At 36.8% G+C, this 15,461-nt stretch overlaps 1 protein-coding gene across 1 annotated transcript; it reads right to left on the reverse strand.

Annotated features, from left to right (window-relative positions):
• Nucleotides 1-608: 608 nt before the first annotated feature.
• On the reverse strand, nt 609-15,229 carry GABRA6 (gamma-aminobutyric acid type A receptor subunit alpha6). The gene is made up of 9 exons (XM_046668095.1): nt 15,192-15,229; nt 14,882-15,000; nt 14,243-14,310; nt 12,056-12,276; nt 11,889-11,971; nt 11,459-11,602; nt 10,900-11,052; nt 9,410-9,669; nt 609-884 (listed from the first exon to the last, which is right to left on the reverse strand). Exons 1-9 carry the CDS (start codon nt 15,227-15,229, stop codon nt 609-611), a joined length of 1,362 nt encoding a protein of 453 aa, XP_046524051.1.
• Between the last annotated feature and the right edge of the window lie 232 nt (nt 15,230-15,461).

The following is a 15,461-nucleotide window of genomic DNA, read 5'->3' on the forward strand; positions in this document are numbered from 1 at the left end:
ACATATGCATATGTAATTTATGATCTATGTATACTTCACATGTATACACCCCATTTTATTGAGGTAAAATAGCACAGCAAGGCTAAAAACAAATGGCTAAGCTCAATGCAGGCTTTACAATGCCGCTGAAAGCCATTTTACTAGCATAAAGGCCTCCAACATGCTGGTATTAACCTACTGATAAATATTTAGACGATTTCTATTTTTCTCACTTGAAAACTAAGCCAAAATAAACATATTTTAAGGCAACCTGTGGAAGTGCCAGCATTTCTTATTATATTTGTTTTGTGGTAAATGCTATTCACAGTGACAATTAAAATATTCAACAATGAAGGGCAGAGATTGGCAAATTCATCTTGAATCCATCTGATTCTCCTATAAAATTTTTCTCTATGGTACAGAAAAGTCATATTTTTTTAGCAACCTTCAACTCAATTTTGAGGAGTAACATTATTGGCTTTTGGCCCATACGTGCTTACTCAAAGCTATGTGTTAGAGATTTTCAATTTTTATTTCCTGTTCAGAAAAGCATCTACACAAGTCTCAATGCTATTTAAAAAAAATTGAGAAAACTGGAACTTTAGAATACAGGTTGTCCTGGATGCAGTCTATTCCACACTGCTGCTCACTTCCATCGTGTCTTTGGAAAGATACACTACCCAGTACACAAGGTTGAATCCTGCAAATGCAACCGGGAAGAGAATCCGAGAATACTGGTCTATTTTACTGGTGCCTCCGAAGGCTGGAGAAAGCGGTGGGGGTGTGACAGGTGTGGATTGTAAGATGGGAGCTCTAGTGAGGACTTTGTTGGTCTCAGAGGCTGGAACTATTGGCAAAGTCAGAGAGGTGATTCTTTTCTTCAGATGATACCTGGAATCAGGATGCTGTGGGGGAAAAGACATAAATATTCAGCTGGGTAAAAGAATAGGGATCACTTATTTAGTCATTCATCTTTTCATCATTGACAAATATTTATTGACCACTTAGTATGGAAGACAAAATATCAGAAAATTATTAACAGTATTTGAGGGTGCTACATTTCCAAGAAAGTGGTAAAACAATTTTAAAAAAATTCATTTTCTTCTATCCAGTATAATTTAATACATCAGCAATTGATGTCAACCATGTTCTACATCCCAGAACCTGTGTTGAACATTGTACCATTAGGAAGAGATGAGCAAGGTCACAAAGGCTTATCCACCCCCTGGTTATGCATAAGCCTACAGGGCAATGAGTGCAGGCAATGAGATGGGATTTCAATTTGGAAGATGCGAACAATTAGTTATTACAAGGAAATAACAGCATTCTTCTTGACACATTCCCAGCCTACATCCTCATCTTCGCACATTCATAAATTTGAACCAGCTGAGATAACAACAGAAAAATATGAAGGTGCTCGTGTGTGTCAAAAGCCAGTGACAAAGTAAAAATATCCTTAAATTGAGCAGGAATTCTATTCATCCCTTGAAATACAACTGCCTCTCAGCCCAGAAGTTCTCTGTTGAGAGCTTTCTGCTGCCCATTCAGAACTTCTCCATTGATCTCCTTTGATCTCCACTGATCTTAAGTCACCAAAAAATGATTCATTTACTAACGTCAGAAATGTTATATGTTCTTTTCTCTCATTAGATTTTCTGTTCCACTGAAATCATAAGACAACCAATTTTAGTCTTGAAAGGCATATTTAGCACACTAATTGATAGGTAAGAAGGCTAAGGTCCAGATAACGGAACTGCTTCGCCCATAGTGGCACAGCTTGTAATAAACACACTGCTCAATTACAGTGCTTGTTTCATCGCAACATTTTCTGATTCAGAGCCTCTAATTCTGTTTGCTTTCGATTCTTTTCATACTGTTGGAGACTAGAGGGCCTTGGTCTGATTCTTCTCTTTTCTTGTCTACATCCTATAATAGTCACTCTCCTTGTGGCCAGGGTGTCCTTACTGGGACTCTGCCTTCAAACACTTGCTGTACATTATCCCTGCTCTTGTAAAACCACCTTGTTTCCTCCCTGGCAGCAAAATTACCACTTTGCTGCCTGGCAGGGTATGCTACTCACATGGGCAGATTCCTGTGGCTTTAGCCAGCAACCCTGGGGTAACAGGATGAGGCAGCCGCCTCCCCTGTGCTGGTTGAGCCACAGGACCAGAGTGACCCGCCGATGTAGTGACATTTGGACTGTGGGAAACAACCACCCCACGAACTTCTCTCCACATTCCCCTCCTGAATTTTGCTGTTTGAGATGTCATGAAAGTTACTGAGTATTTAAATAGTTATAATCATTATTGAGAGTTCAAGCCCAGTATGCTTTTAGGGGCAATGGGAAAATCTGTTTCTTCAGCAAAAGCAAAAATGAATCTGTGTAATTAAATCTGATTTGACATGACCATGGCAACTTTCAAGCAAAAAGTATCTTTATTTGTTATCTATCGGCCCAGTTTTGTGCTGGGCACTGTGGACAGAATTAAATAAATCATAAGTCTTGGAGGTAGAAGAGAACTGACCATAGTAGAGGGCTTAGTCTGCTGACCTTGGACAGGAAATAAGTGACACTTTCTAGAATAAACATAGAAACATCTTCCAAGAGCTTTCTATCATGTTTCTCAGATGCTAATTTGAATTTTCATCCATTAAATACGCTATTAAAATATTCTCCACCTGAAAGAGCAAAATGTGCCACTGTTTCATTCTCCAAAAAGAGTTATATTCCTCCTAGATTTGTGAAACATTAAAATATTTCACTCTAGTAAAATGTCTAAAGATCATGATGATGTAGAAAGAAGGCAAGTCTTTAGAGCATATTTACTTTCTAAACTCATCTTAACTTTAATAGCGTGCATTGCCTGTGTGAAACCTGTGTTTCTTTCTTTTTTAGAGTGAAAGAGTGCAGACATGAAAAAGTTCATTGAGATAAAAAAGTGGTGGTAAAACATAACCCACCATAAAAATGTAAGTCATTATTTTATCTCCCCCTCTCTTTTAGAGATATGGGGGAAAAAAGTTATTTGTCAATTTCTTGGCACTGTCACAGTCTCACAAATGACTGAATGAGGACCGTCAAATAACCCTTGTCCAGAGTTAAGTAGCATCATTCAAGACCAAACACCATGAAAAATTTAAGCGCAATGGCATTGGCCTGGAATTAAAAGTCCCCTACAGTAGGATTCCCTTAATCCTCATCTATTTCCCCAAACAATCTCAATGGACGGTTGCTTAAGAGTTAAGAGGACAGGAGAGTCAGAAAGCCCTAGATTGCAGTTCTGTATAAACTATCTACCTGCTGTATGACTTAGACATGCCATAGATGTTGACTCTCCTTAAGCTTCAAGTTCCAGTCTTTATAGTTAGGGACAATTATTACTTCTTCCGTAAGCTTTTTTTCTTTAAGAATTTGAGAAAGAAAATGTAAGATTGTGTATACTTTTATAAACTTTTCTGCCTACTTAGCTGTTACAACTCTTTTAACTGTTATCGCATTCTTCTTTGTAAATATCATTTCTATTCTTCCTTATCTCCTTTCCTGACATGAAATCTCCTTAAGGTAGAGAGCGCATTATTCTCATGTAGAAGTGCTCCACCGTGCCTAGCCAGAGCATAGAACATAGTATATGCTTCTATGCATAGTATATGCTTCTATGCATAGTATATGCATAGAACATGGTATATGCTTAATAAACATATGCTGAATCAACAAATGAATGAAAATCTAAATGTTTTCCAAGATTTCTTAGAGTAGTCAGGTAAAGAGAAGGGGGAAAACATTTTATGATTATGTTACACTATATTTTAGTATATTGTTTTATATTACATTATGTTATAGGGACCATTTCTAAATGCTTTCTATTGATAAGCACTACAAAGCACTTTGCATGCATTATTTTGCTTATTCCAAGAGAGAATCTATAATGTAATAATATTGTTTTCATTTTAGAGTTGAGCAAATGAAGGTTCAAGCAGAAAGCTCACATGAGTAACAAGTGGCAGCATTTGAATTCAATTCCTCTCAGATGCCAAAAATCACACTTTTAACAATTACTATGTTTTCTTCCCAACTTTAGGGTTTAGGTCGCAGTTTCTCAACTGCAGAACTATTGACATTTGGGGTAAAATTATTCTTTGCTGTGGGGGGACAGTCCTGTGCATTGTGGGATGTTGGGCAGCATCCCTTGCCTCTACCTATAAGATGCCTGTAGCACCCCTTCCCTGGAGTTGTGACGACCCAAAATATCTCAAGAGCTTGCCAAATGTCCCCCGGGGAGAAACTCAGCCACTATTGGGAACCACTGATTTACAGTTACAACTGTCCCACTGCCCAGTGGTGACTGGGGGGATTTCCTGCAAGCAGCACATATGATATGCTCAAGGAAAGACAAGAGGCCTGGCTAACCCACACGCTGGATAATCAGCCCCTGGATAATTAGCAATTTGCAGTACAGGAGACCAGACACCAACTTAAAAGAATCGCATTGAATTTCTGAAATGAAAAGAAAGCCAATTTTGCAAGCCAGCCAAGCTACAGGTTTGCATCTGATCCCGCCTGCTCCATTGTAAGCCCAGCAGCTTCAGCTGATGGTAAAATAGGCTTTTGTCAGAGTCCAGATGAGGGCTCAGCTTGGGGCTGTCACTGTTTTGAGTGGAACACCTGTGGTTTTGAATTTTTCCAGGGCTCCCCTGCTGCTGAGTGCCATCTTGCTTTGGGTATTTTTAGAGCACTGCTTTGTTTTAAGTAATGCCATATTGCAAAGGTACTTTGAGTCAAACTGGACTTCATGACAATCAATAATGTGATGTAGGGATAAGGCATTTGGGAATTACTTAGAGCAATTTTGATACAACATTCGGTGAGTCTAATATATTAAAGGGGAGGGGGCAAGAGTTTACCTCCCAAGAGAGATATTCTAACCAGGGCTGCATAACTCAAGTGACAAACAATGCATCTGTTTTAAAACCAGCAAACAGGGGCACCAAAAATAAGAGAAAATACTTTTGAAAACATTTAGTATTTGACATTTTTTAAAACTATCATATTAATCATTATGGAGAAAATGAGAACTCCGTCAAATTTTCCTGTGTTTACGTTACAGCTGATAGAATTGGCAGCAGAGATGATTCTAGAATTTCCACAGAGAAGTAGCTTATTGGCAGCATTCTAGTGGGTCACTGGTGCTAGCGGCATGTGTAGAAACCATATTGGAATGTTTGGAGGGCGCAGAAAGAAATATTGGATGGGGATTTGATAGAAGGTAAGGGAAAGAGCTAATCACCTACTCCCCTCATCTAATGCACCCCACCTGTCTATAAGTCATACCATGGCACAACCATGGGGAAAGGGCACCATGATCTTTCTGGTGCTCAGGGTCTCTGACAGTCATAATCTAACCCTTAATTCTATGGAGTAATGAGAGTACTCAAAGAAATCTTGTCAACATGTGGAACAGAGAGGTAAATCTTTCAGTATTCTATGCTTCATATCTCGCTACATAGGTGGAGGGCAACATGGTAATGACCCAGCAATACACAAAAAGGAGTACACAAAAGATGTTTGCCTTATTTCCCTCTCTACGCCCAACTTTCTAGCAACAGATTTAGTGCTTAGAGCGAGGGCAGGCTCATCTTTCTGCTCTCAGTTTAGGCATCACTTCCTCCAGACTGAGATAGGTATGGTGGCATGGTTTCTCTTCAGATTACTATACATCTCTAACCACAGCCTTCATCACGATGTACTGTCATGGCTCATTGTTTTGTCTCTCTTCCTGCTCGACAAGAAGCTCCATGAGGGAAGAGGCCCTAGTGATGTCACTCACTAATGGATCCTCTGCATTCTACAAAGGGTTTATAAAAGCATTTAACAAATACTTACTATATGAATAATTCAATGAATACATGAGTACTCAATAAATGGGTGCCAGGTGAAAAGAAAAAAAAACAAATGAATAAACAATATAATCAGTATAAATCTAGTTACTGTCCAGACTAATGAAATTTTGGTCAATTTCATTTGTAGATAATTTACCAAGAACATCACACCTCCTGTGAAAAAGAGAAGCCACACTAGATGTGTTGCTGGGTGGAGGGGATTCACTCTTAGGAACCTTAGTGAGAAGGGCTCAGACCTTTAAAGTAACAAGGAAACTAGCAAAACATCCCTAAAGAGATCAAGGTTCAAACTTGATCTCACATGCAGAATAAGTAAACCCCAGACATATAATAAATTCTGAAACATCCACACAAAAGTAACTCTCTAATGCCAAGATAGCATGCCAGGTAGAAACAATAAGGAAAGATATCATATAAGCAGGAAAGAAGCTGCGGGCAAATTCTCAAAACCTAAAGAAAAATAGTCTCCAGTTCCAAATGCCTTAAAATCAGAAAGATAATTAGTCTATAGAGCAGGTCTAAGGATTCAGTTTTAGCGTCTCTTTGGGTTTGAGTTCTAGATTTAAAATGCCTGAATTTCTTTATCATTATTATATTAAATTTCAAGGTCAAATCAAAGTGATAAACTTTCCCCACATTCATTCTATGTAGTTTCCTGTGAAAAGCAAGGAGCACATTAAAATATACAACATAGAACCACATGAAATATCCAAGCACTTAATTTCATTTCAACTTCACCACAGTGGTTTGCTATTTCAATGTCCATCCTACTGAAATAATGTTATTTTGATTACAATTGAATAGGCATTTTTAAATGTCATGGTATTTGAAAGAAAAAATGACCTTGCAATCATAATATACCGTTGTGTTGTATAAATTGCAAATGTGCAATTTGTTTGTTCCTCTACATTATGTAGGTAAATTGCGAAGTTTTGACATGAATAAATAAAATGTGAATGTTCTATGTAATCATCTATATTTATTTTTTGATACCTACAAGGTATGTATTGTTTGGTTTGGTTATTTTTGTTTTTATTTTTACACTTCTGACCTAGCCTTTCAGAAACGAAATTCTCCTTTTCACTGCCTTAAAATATTTTAAATAGCGCCAGGTTTAGAAATAAAATTTTTCATAAGAAAAAAAGTTAACTTGCAAGAATAAAAGTACTTGGAGATGATTTAAATGCAATTTTTTTATACAGCTTCCCAAAGGATCTGCTCATTATATGTTACTATTTTAGAATTGCAGAAGGTAGTTTATATGAAGATCTGAGATCTTAAATTCCATTTTATTAATAAATTATACCTTTAAAATAACAGACAAAGGGAATGATAACTCTATGCTTCCTCTAAGGATTTGAAATCATATTCGTCTCAGCAATATATGTTTCAAAAGAGCTGAAGCATGGAAGTTGGTCTTTCTTTTTACCTCAACATCAGATCAATGAGCATATTCAAAATCGTTGGAGTTATTGTTTTACCCTGTTTCTCATGAATTTCTCTGTTCATTTTTACTGTATTTCTCAAATAAGAAACTGTTAAACTTAATTCTGATAAATATTATTTCTTATTTCTTTATAGATATATGTTAAGATAATATATGACCTTTGGACAATATGTCACTTACATGCCTATACAAATGCAGATACCTTATAACTTATTTTTGTAAACAGAAACTTTCTCAAAAATATTTGGAATTTATCTTTTCTGGAAAAAAGAATTATTTTCAAGTGTTTTGGACTGAGTCTTCAGATCAGCATATGTTTGTTACAAAATTTATATTTTTGTGACCTTTCAAAACACATATATGTAAAGAAAACATCATTAAGTCCAGGCAAGAATTTTGAGAATGACCTCATCTACATTCTGAAATGTTTACCCAATGATATGCACTCTTTTCTATTTCAGTCTTTGAGGAATCGTTGAGAAGGGGAGAGCCTCATCCTCTGTAAAGTTGTGAAAATCATAAGTTCTAGAATAAATTCCTGGTTTTTCTACCAACTAGTGACTAATACTCTCCCTCTCCGAGATTCTGTTTCCGGTTTTGTAAAAGGGGGTAATTAGACTGGATCAATGTATGGCAAACTTTGTTTTTTAATGAGCGCTAATTCAAGAAAAAAATCTTTAAATTATATATTTCTACTTATCATGGTAATGGCCTTATTTTAATCCTTGGAAAAAATGAAAATTCTCAAAGTTTCTTAGTTTATCAAAGAGAAAAATTTCCATAAAAAATTATCATCATTTTAGCCAATAAATGCCCAAGTTTTTGAGGAGTAAAATACATATAGCTTTATAATTTCTGTGTTTTTTGTTTTTGTTTTTGAGGAAGATTAGCCCTGATCTAATGGCTGCTAATCCTCCTCTTTTTGCTGAGGAAGACTGGCCCTGAGCTAACATCCGTGCCCATCATCCTCTACTTTATATGTGGGATGCCTACCACAGAATGGCGTGCCAAGCGGTGCCATGTCCGCAGCCGGGATCCAAACTGGCAAACCTCGGGCTGCCAGGAAGCGGAACTTGCGAACTTAACCTCTGCGCCACCGGGCCAGCCCCACAACTTGATAATTTTTATCATCAAATTTAACCATGAATTACTTGGGCTGCATGTGGTTCTGTGATTTGGAAATGTTCACAAGAATTGATCAATTATAAAGAAATTTTCAATTCAAAGTGTATTACTTGATTCTACAGAGCAAAATTTTCCTCTTTTCTAAGAGCTCCTGTTTGGGTTTAGATTACAATAAACATTATACTTGTCAATCAGTTCTCTAATCCATTAAAAAAAATTGTGTGTGGCTTAATTGTTATGAGAATTTCCTCATATGTGAAATTGAAATTTTGGTGGCATGTTTATGACCCGTGAATTTTTAATGCTATGATTTGTTTCTTATTCAAAAAGCCTTTGGGGACCAGAGCTTAGACACAGCAAATCTAAACTTAATTTTACAGATATTTCTCACTGATTATAAGTCTTTGAATGAAAAGACATGAATATGCATGTATTTAATATATGAATGTGAATATGAGTGTTTTCATATGAATCAAAAACTTGGGTTATGACTCAGCATTTATAGAATCTAATAGTCACATCTTGCCCTCATGAAATAAAGTAGCAAGCAAGTTTCTAACAAAAATTGTCTATTCCATAGGACTCCTGTTTCTTTCTTTCAGACTCTGAAGCTTCATTAGAAACTTTTTTTTTTACCTTATTCTCCCTAGTTGGTGGAAGTGAACCTCTTCAAAAGAAACATCTGAAGGCTAAGAAGAATTTTCTAGTCTACTCTGAGAGGTTGGAATCTGCCAGCACTAGTGAAAATGATGAAAGAAGAATGCCAAAAGTTTAAAGATAAATGAAGGATTTTTGCTTGACTTTTTTCTGTGAAGTTGGAAAAGAAGCTGGCCTTGAAACCAGAGGTTGTGTAACTTGTGCTCAAACTAATATTACATTTGGACTATTTAGTCGTTTGTGATCACTGTTTGAGTTGCCTTTTCCTATACGGTTGGTAACATTAAAAAAGTAAACAATTACCAAGACAATCTCAGCTTCCAAGGGTTCAGTTGCTTTTGAGATTGTCACTGGGGGTGAGGCTGCAATCTGTGCCTTCCTTTTGGCCTTCTGTGTCTGAAGATTCGTAAAGTAGTTGACAGCTGCAAACTCAATAAGAGCAGAGAAGACAAAAGCAAAGCAAACAGCTATGAACCAATCCATGGCAGTCGCATACGACACTTTTGGCAATGAGTGCCGGGCACTGATGCTTAAAGTGGTCATGGTTAAAACAGTGGTGATCCCTAAAACGAGAAAGAATGAGAAATGCAGTATTAGCGTTTGGGATCCAACAACAAGATCAAATGAGAACATGTTGTGGAGAGGATTAAACACTCTGCAAGTGTAATTTTTATTATTTGTTTTCATAATCATTCTCAATTAGTATCATGGGTATTATCAATTTTGTATCCTTCAATACCTAGTATAGTGATGTGTACATTGTAGTTGCTCAAAAAATATTTTTTGTATTGAATTAGTTTAACTATTGTAAAATTTGTCAGGAATAATTCTAGTTGTTTACTTCTTGAGAAAACATAGCAAATTATTATAACAAGTAATAAAACAAAATTCATCATAGTTGTCTATACCAGATGAATAATAAACATAAAATTAGGTTCCACTTTTTTTTTATGTCTACCTTGGTTTTAAGGTAAAATATTTACTCATGAGAAAACAATTTCATCTCTCATCTGCCAGCAGTGTCTTGAATTATGACTTGGGGAATTTACATAATCTGAAGATGGCCAACAACATTATATACATATTCTTTTATAATTTGCAAAAAGAGATCTATTTGAACATAGCAAATTAAAAAGTCAAAATTCATCTGAGAGTTCAATTCAATTCAGTTCTTCCCTATGAACTATTAAATTTACAATCATGAAAACTCACAAAAAATTAGATTTTGTTACTGACGATGTTTTCTGTTACAGTTCTTTTTCTTATTTCATTCTGTCCCATCAAAACTGGTTGGATTCTATACATCAAAAATGGAACTAAGTATTTGGGTTCAACTGTGGGAAGCTGGTGATATTTAACTAGTTTTAGACCTAGAAAAATGGTAATTATTTTTATGGTTCAATCTAATAAAAGCAAAATATAATTTGTCTATTAGGGGTTCAATAGCATTTGTTTTCATAGATTTACTTGTCAGTTTTTACTTTTCTGCTTTTCCTTAGTTATGAAAAAGCAAACGGAGATTTAAAAAAAAAAAAAAAAACACTCTCCTAAATAGAGCACATAAAAGTCACAGGAAACCAGCCAGAATTCTTGCTGAGACTATTTTCTTGTTGATTCACTATACAACTTACAATAAGATGACAGTCATTTTACACGATCCATGTGTCTGAATGAGATAGGAGTCTATTTCCCTTGTGGATGGAAAAGTACACTGGTGTGAATATTCCACTAAAATACACAAGCAATGATAGCTGGAGGATGAGTGGAAGTAGAGTTCAAAGAGTAAAGCATACCAAAGACAGTCCTGGCTGGGACAGACTCCTTATTAATCCAGAAAGACACCTGGGAAAGAATGACCGTCATAATGCAAGGAGTATATATTTGTATCATGAAGTAGCCCATCTTCCTTTGCAAGTGGAAATAAACTGTCATTATTACGTATTCACCTGTTGGAAGACACGTATATCATATTATTGCTGTTGACAGCGTGCAAAAAGAATGTAGCCAGAAATAAATCTTGGAGATCTTTAAGTTAACATGGGCCAGAAGAAAACAAGCAAAGGCATCTTTCAATATATGACAAAGCTACTTGATAGCAGATGATAGATACATCAACTCAGTTTTCGGTGGGGTTCTTTGTATCACACACACACACAGCTACCTATTCCGAGATTACACAAATCTATGTATGCACACCGTCGCAAAATCAATTTTAAAGAAGGATACTCATCACTTCAAAACAGCAAGCTTAGCTGAGGATGGCTAACGCCGAGAAAAAAGAAATACATATTTTGAAAATGTGCGCTGGAGTCACCTTGCCGGATGGATGTAGTGCATTCGTCAAATTCTTACCTGTGTTAGATTTAATTGTCTCACTAGATACTGTTTGTCCAATCAGATCATACTGGAGGAGGCTTGAAGATTCTTCTGGGACTTCAACTGAGTAAAGTGGTCCTTTTTTCCATGTATAAATGATTTCACTTTTGGGGTAAGCATCTGAATTTTTTAAACAAATTAAACATAGTATTGTGAATCTGACTAGTTGTATTTCTCTTTTCTTTCAAAACAAATATTTCAAACAAATGTTCTTTAATGTTTTCTTTAATCTGGGTGACTAAAATTTCTAACTATGTATGAGATTGACAGACACAATGAAGTAAGTTTGCTCCTGTAATCACACTGAGAAGTAATATCTCTCTTTTGCTTTCCAGTCTCTGACTAAACCAAATAATTGCATAATTTGAGTTCATCATTTGGCTCTCAGAAGCTTTTTGTAACTTACAACTCCCAAACTTGAGTGGACAAGCGTGTCCATCCATAGGAAAGTTCACCAGTCTCATAGGACAGTCAGCATTGATAGTAAGCCTAGGGACATTGACACAAATGGATCTGAGTTAGTATGATGGACAAATAATTTGGGCAGAAGAAGTAGAATTGGTGAAACCTCACCTCATGGTGTATAGAATGGTTCCATTCTGCATTATTCTGAAGAGTTTATTAGGAGTTGTCATATTGTGAGCAATTGATTTTTTGCCATTCCTAAAAAAAGTGTCAGGTGTCCAGATTTTACTGACCATCAAGTTATTCAAACTCAGAATCTCAGTTGGTCCCCCAAACTTCAACCTCTCGTCAGTCCAAGTCTGGCGGAAGAAAACATCCATTGTATACTCCTAAGAGAAAACAAGATATTTACGCAGGATGGAGAGATGATTTGTTAAGAATGGTTTATTCACAACTTTATATACCCAATTCTAAAACTTCAGAAATGATGCTACTTTTTATGATAATAGATCATCAAGAAAGCCATGATTTCAGTAAATCGTCATTTTTCTCAAACACAAAGTTTATGATATTCATATAAAAGATAGTGCTGTGCTGTGCAAACTTCCCTTCTCCAGCCTGACGCTCCTCAACATTCCTCCACTTTTTCTGTCAGTCATCCATCTCTCCATCTATAGACCTATCAACTTCCCCCTCCTTAATTTAGAATAAAAACATAAAAAGATTTACAGTGTAGGTTTTGTGCTGGCCTTCCTACCATCAGTTAGTCTAACCATTTCACTTAGCATCTCGTTCACCTTCGAAGCACCTCTGAGCACCGTGGTACCATTCAGTAAAGTTCCAAGGATGGACAAACTTTACTTGATAAGCATCCTCTGGCTGCACATCATAATTATTTCATATTGCTCTCAGAGAACATAAAAGCAAATGTTACCATGATTACTCAAAGCATCATTTAACTATGCATAATCAAAATTATGTTTTAATTTGTGGTTTTTATGGAATAACTTAAAAAACCTTAAGAGTTATGATGAGGGCCATTGCAAAAGTCAATGACAAATAACAACTTGTAATTATATCAAAATCTTGCCAAAAATTGTTTTGCCTACTTTATGTATTCCTTTTTGAGACCTATTACCGGAAGTGGCAATTATACTTTAAAAATATAATTTGACACACAAAATATCCATACAATAATGATCCAGTCTATAACAAGCCTCTATTGTATAAATATGCTTAAAAAGGTGACACTAGAATAAAATAAAGTTTCATGCATCCCAGACTTCAATAATACAGTAGAATATGGTTGCGGTTATTTATAGTTGGAGTGAGTCAGTACTCAAATGAAAAATATGATAGTAAAAACTTGAGGATTCTGGATAATGATGACTCTCCTTTCTCTCAAGTCTTAAGACATTATCTCTTAAATAAAGTCCTCCTCCCTCTCCCTCCCTCTTCCTTGTTTTCTTTCTGCTCTTCCTCCCTCCTCCTTACATTCCTTCCTTTTTTTCCTTTCTTCCCTTCTTCCTTCTTTCTTTTCTTCTTTTCTTATCAACTCAAAAAGCAGAAGATGAAAAAGTCTCCAATAACTATTTATCTGGAATTACATTTTCCTAATAAAATTTAATGAAGAGCCTCTTTAAAGAGTTATCTTTATTTCAGTTTTAGCACTTGTATTTTACTTTTAGGGGGAAATGCTACCCAAGAACTTTGAAAGAATACCATGATACTTTTTGTTCTAGAAGACTAGTTCAGGTGTTCATTGCCACTTACTATAAATACTCTCTTACAAATCCTACAGCCATCTGTACCTGGAACAGAGTCCCCAGAACACCTGCTGGTCCATTCTCAACATAAAAGGTGGAAAGCATTAGCCTTTCCAAGTGACTCCCTTTACTGCTTTAATAAAATACACTGGGAATGATATATTACAAAAAACAATGTTTTAAGTTTCACAGATATTCTCAATATACTGTTACATGGCATAGCATCTTTGTTCATTTTTCTTTTTTCTACTCAAAAAATTTACTAGGACTCCATAAAGATGGAGAAAATCTTCTCTTTGTGGGGAAGAATCAGAGCATGATATGTGGACAGAAGAGAGGACATCACCTTAGAAAGTCTCTCAGAATAAAGTGCTCAAGCAGAGCCTTTAGTGAAATGTGCAGGAGATGAAGCCAGTAATCCGCTATAATGGCCATGCCCTCCCAGCATGAGCACACATATTGCGTTATGGACCTGGAGCCAAGCTAAGTAACAATGCCCATTACGTTAGTTCTGGGACTTGGCTTTCTCCCCCCAGCCCCCAACCTCCCCGCTAAGTAAAATTACCCTCCTCAGTCAGAGCTCACTCACCATCTCCACATCTGACACCGGCCCAAAACTGGTCACATAAATGTCTGTTTTGACTTCAGTGACAGCATCTGAAATTAGCGCAGAGGAATGGGGGCAATTATCACTAATGATGTTAAGGGGACTGAATTTACTAACTCTATCACAAAGTCCCTTCTCATGAGCAGAATCTGCAACCCACCCTAAAGCAGTGGGCATCCTTGGGTCTTTCAACTCTGAAAACTCCTACCAGTTGCCTTATTTTGAATTTATTCTGATTGATTTGAGGAATTTAAAGAATGGAAGAAAACTAGGTTTATTATAATAAAAAATATAACACTAACATATATTAATAGCTTTAATGGGACAGATGCTAAGAGAGTGTTTTACATAGAGAATCACTCATTTCACACACACACACTCTATGAGGCAAACGTTTGTACTAAAGGTGAGGAAGCTGAGGCTTAGAGAGTTCAAATAACTTGCACAGAAGGTCACTAATTGAGGGAGGGGCAGAGACTGGGTGGGAACACACATGTGGCCTCTCTCAGATACCCCTGCACCTTACCACTCTGCTATCCTTCTGAGGCCTCTGGGCCTTGGAAGGGCAGTAAGGGGGAAGGAGCGAACAGATGTTTGGTCTAGTAAGGATGCTGCTCTCACTTCCAAATCCTGGACGCAGCCGATTGTCATAGCCTTCAAGCAAGTTGTCCAGGATCCGACTGATGTTTTCGGAGTAGAAGTTTCCTTCATCTTCAAGTTTCCCTAGGGCATTTTCTACCCTGTAGGGAGACAGTCAATGATCCTCACTCCCGGCCTCGGATCAAATATACTGTTCAATTTACCCTCAACCACGAATACATGGCACACCACCCAGCCTTCTTCCATGATTTGGTAGAGAAGCCACACAGTGGGGGTGTGCTTACCCTTTCCTCAAAGCTAAAATGAAAAATAAGAAAAAAATCTTACTCACCATAGAATAATGTACAGCCAGGGCAGAGGCGACGTCATCCTGCAGTGGACTGAAATGCCCAGTTCACCCTTCTTTTGGTTCCTCCTCCCCCCAACCAGCTCCCCTTTACCAATCAACTAGAACAACCTTCCAGATCCCTCATTTCCCTTTCCCTTGTTTGTGTCCAGCCAGTAATCCAGCAGATGAGAAGGTTTCCAGTAAAACTTTGAGGGCTCTCCTTGCTCTCTTCGTTTTCTTTTCCCCCTTTTCACGTGGACCAAGGTGGTTTGT

This window comes from Equus quagga, chromosome 7, assembly GCF_021613505.1.
Source record: "Equus quagga isolate Etosha38 chromosome 7, UCLA_HA_Equagga_1.0, whole genome shotgun sequence".
In the NCBI taxonomy this organism is placed as follows: domain Eukaryota; kingdom Metazoa; phylum Chordata; class Mammalia; order Perissodactyla; family Equidae; genus Equus; species Equus quagga.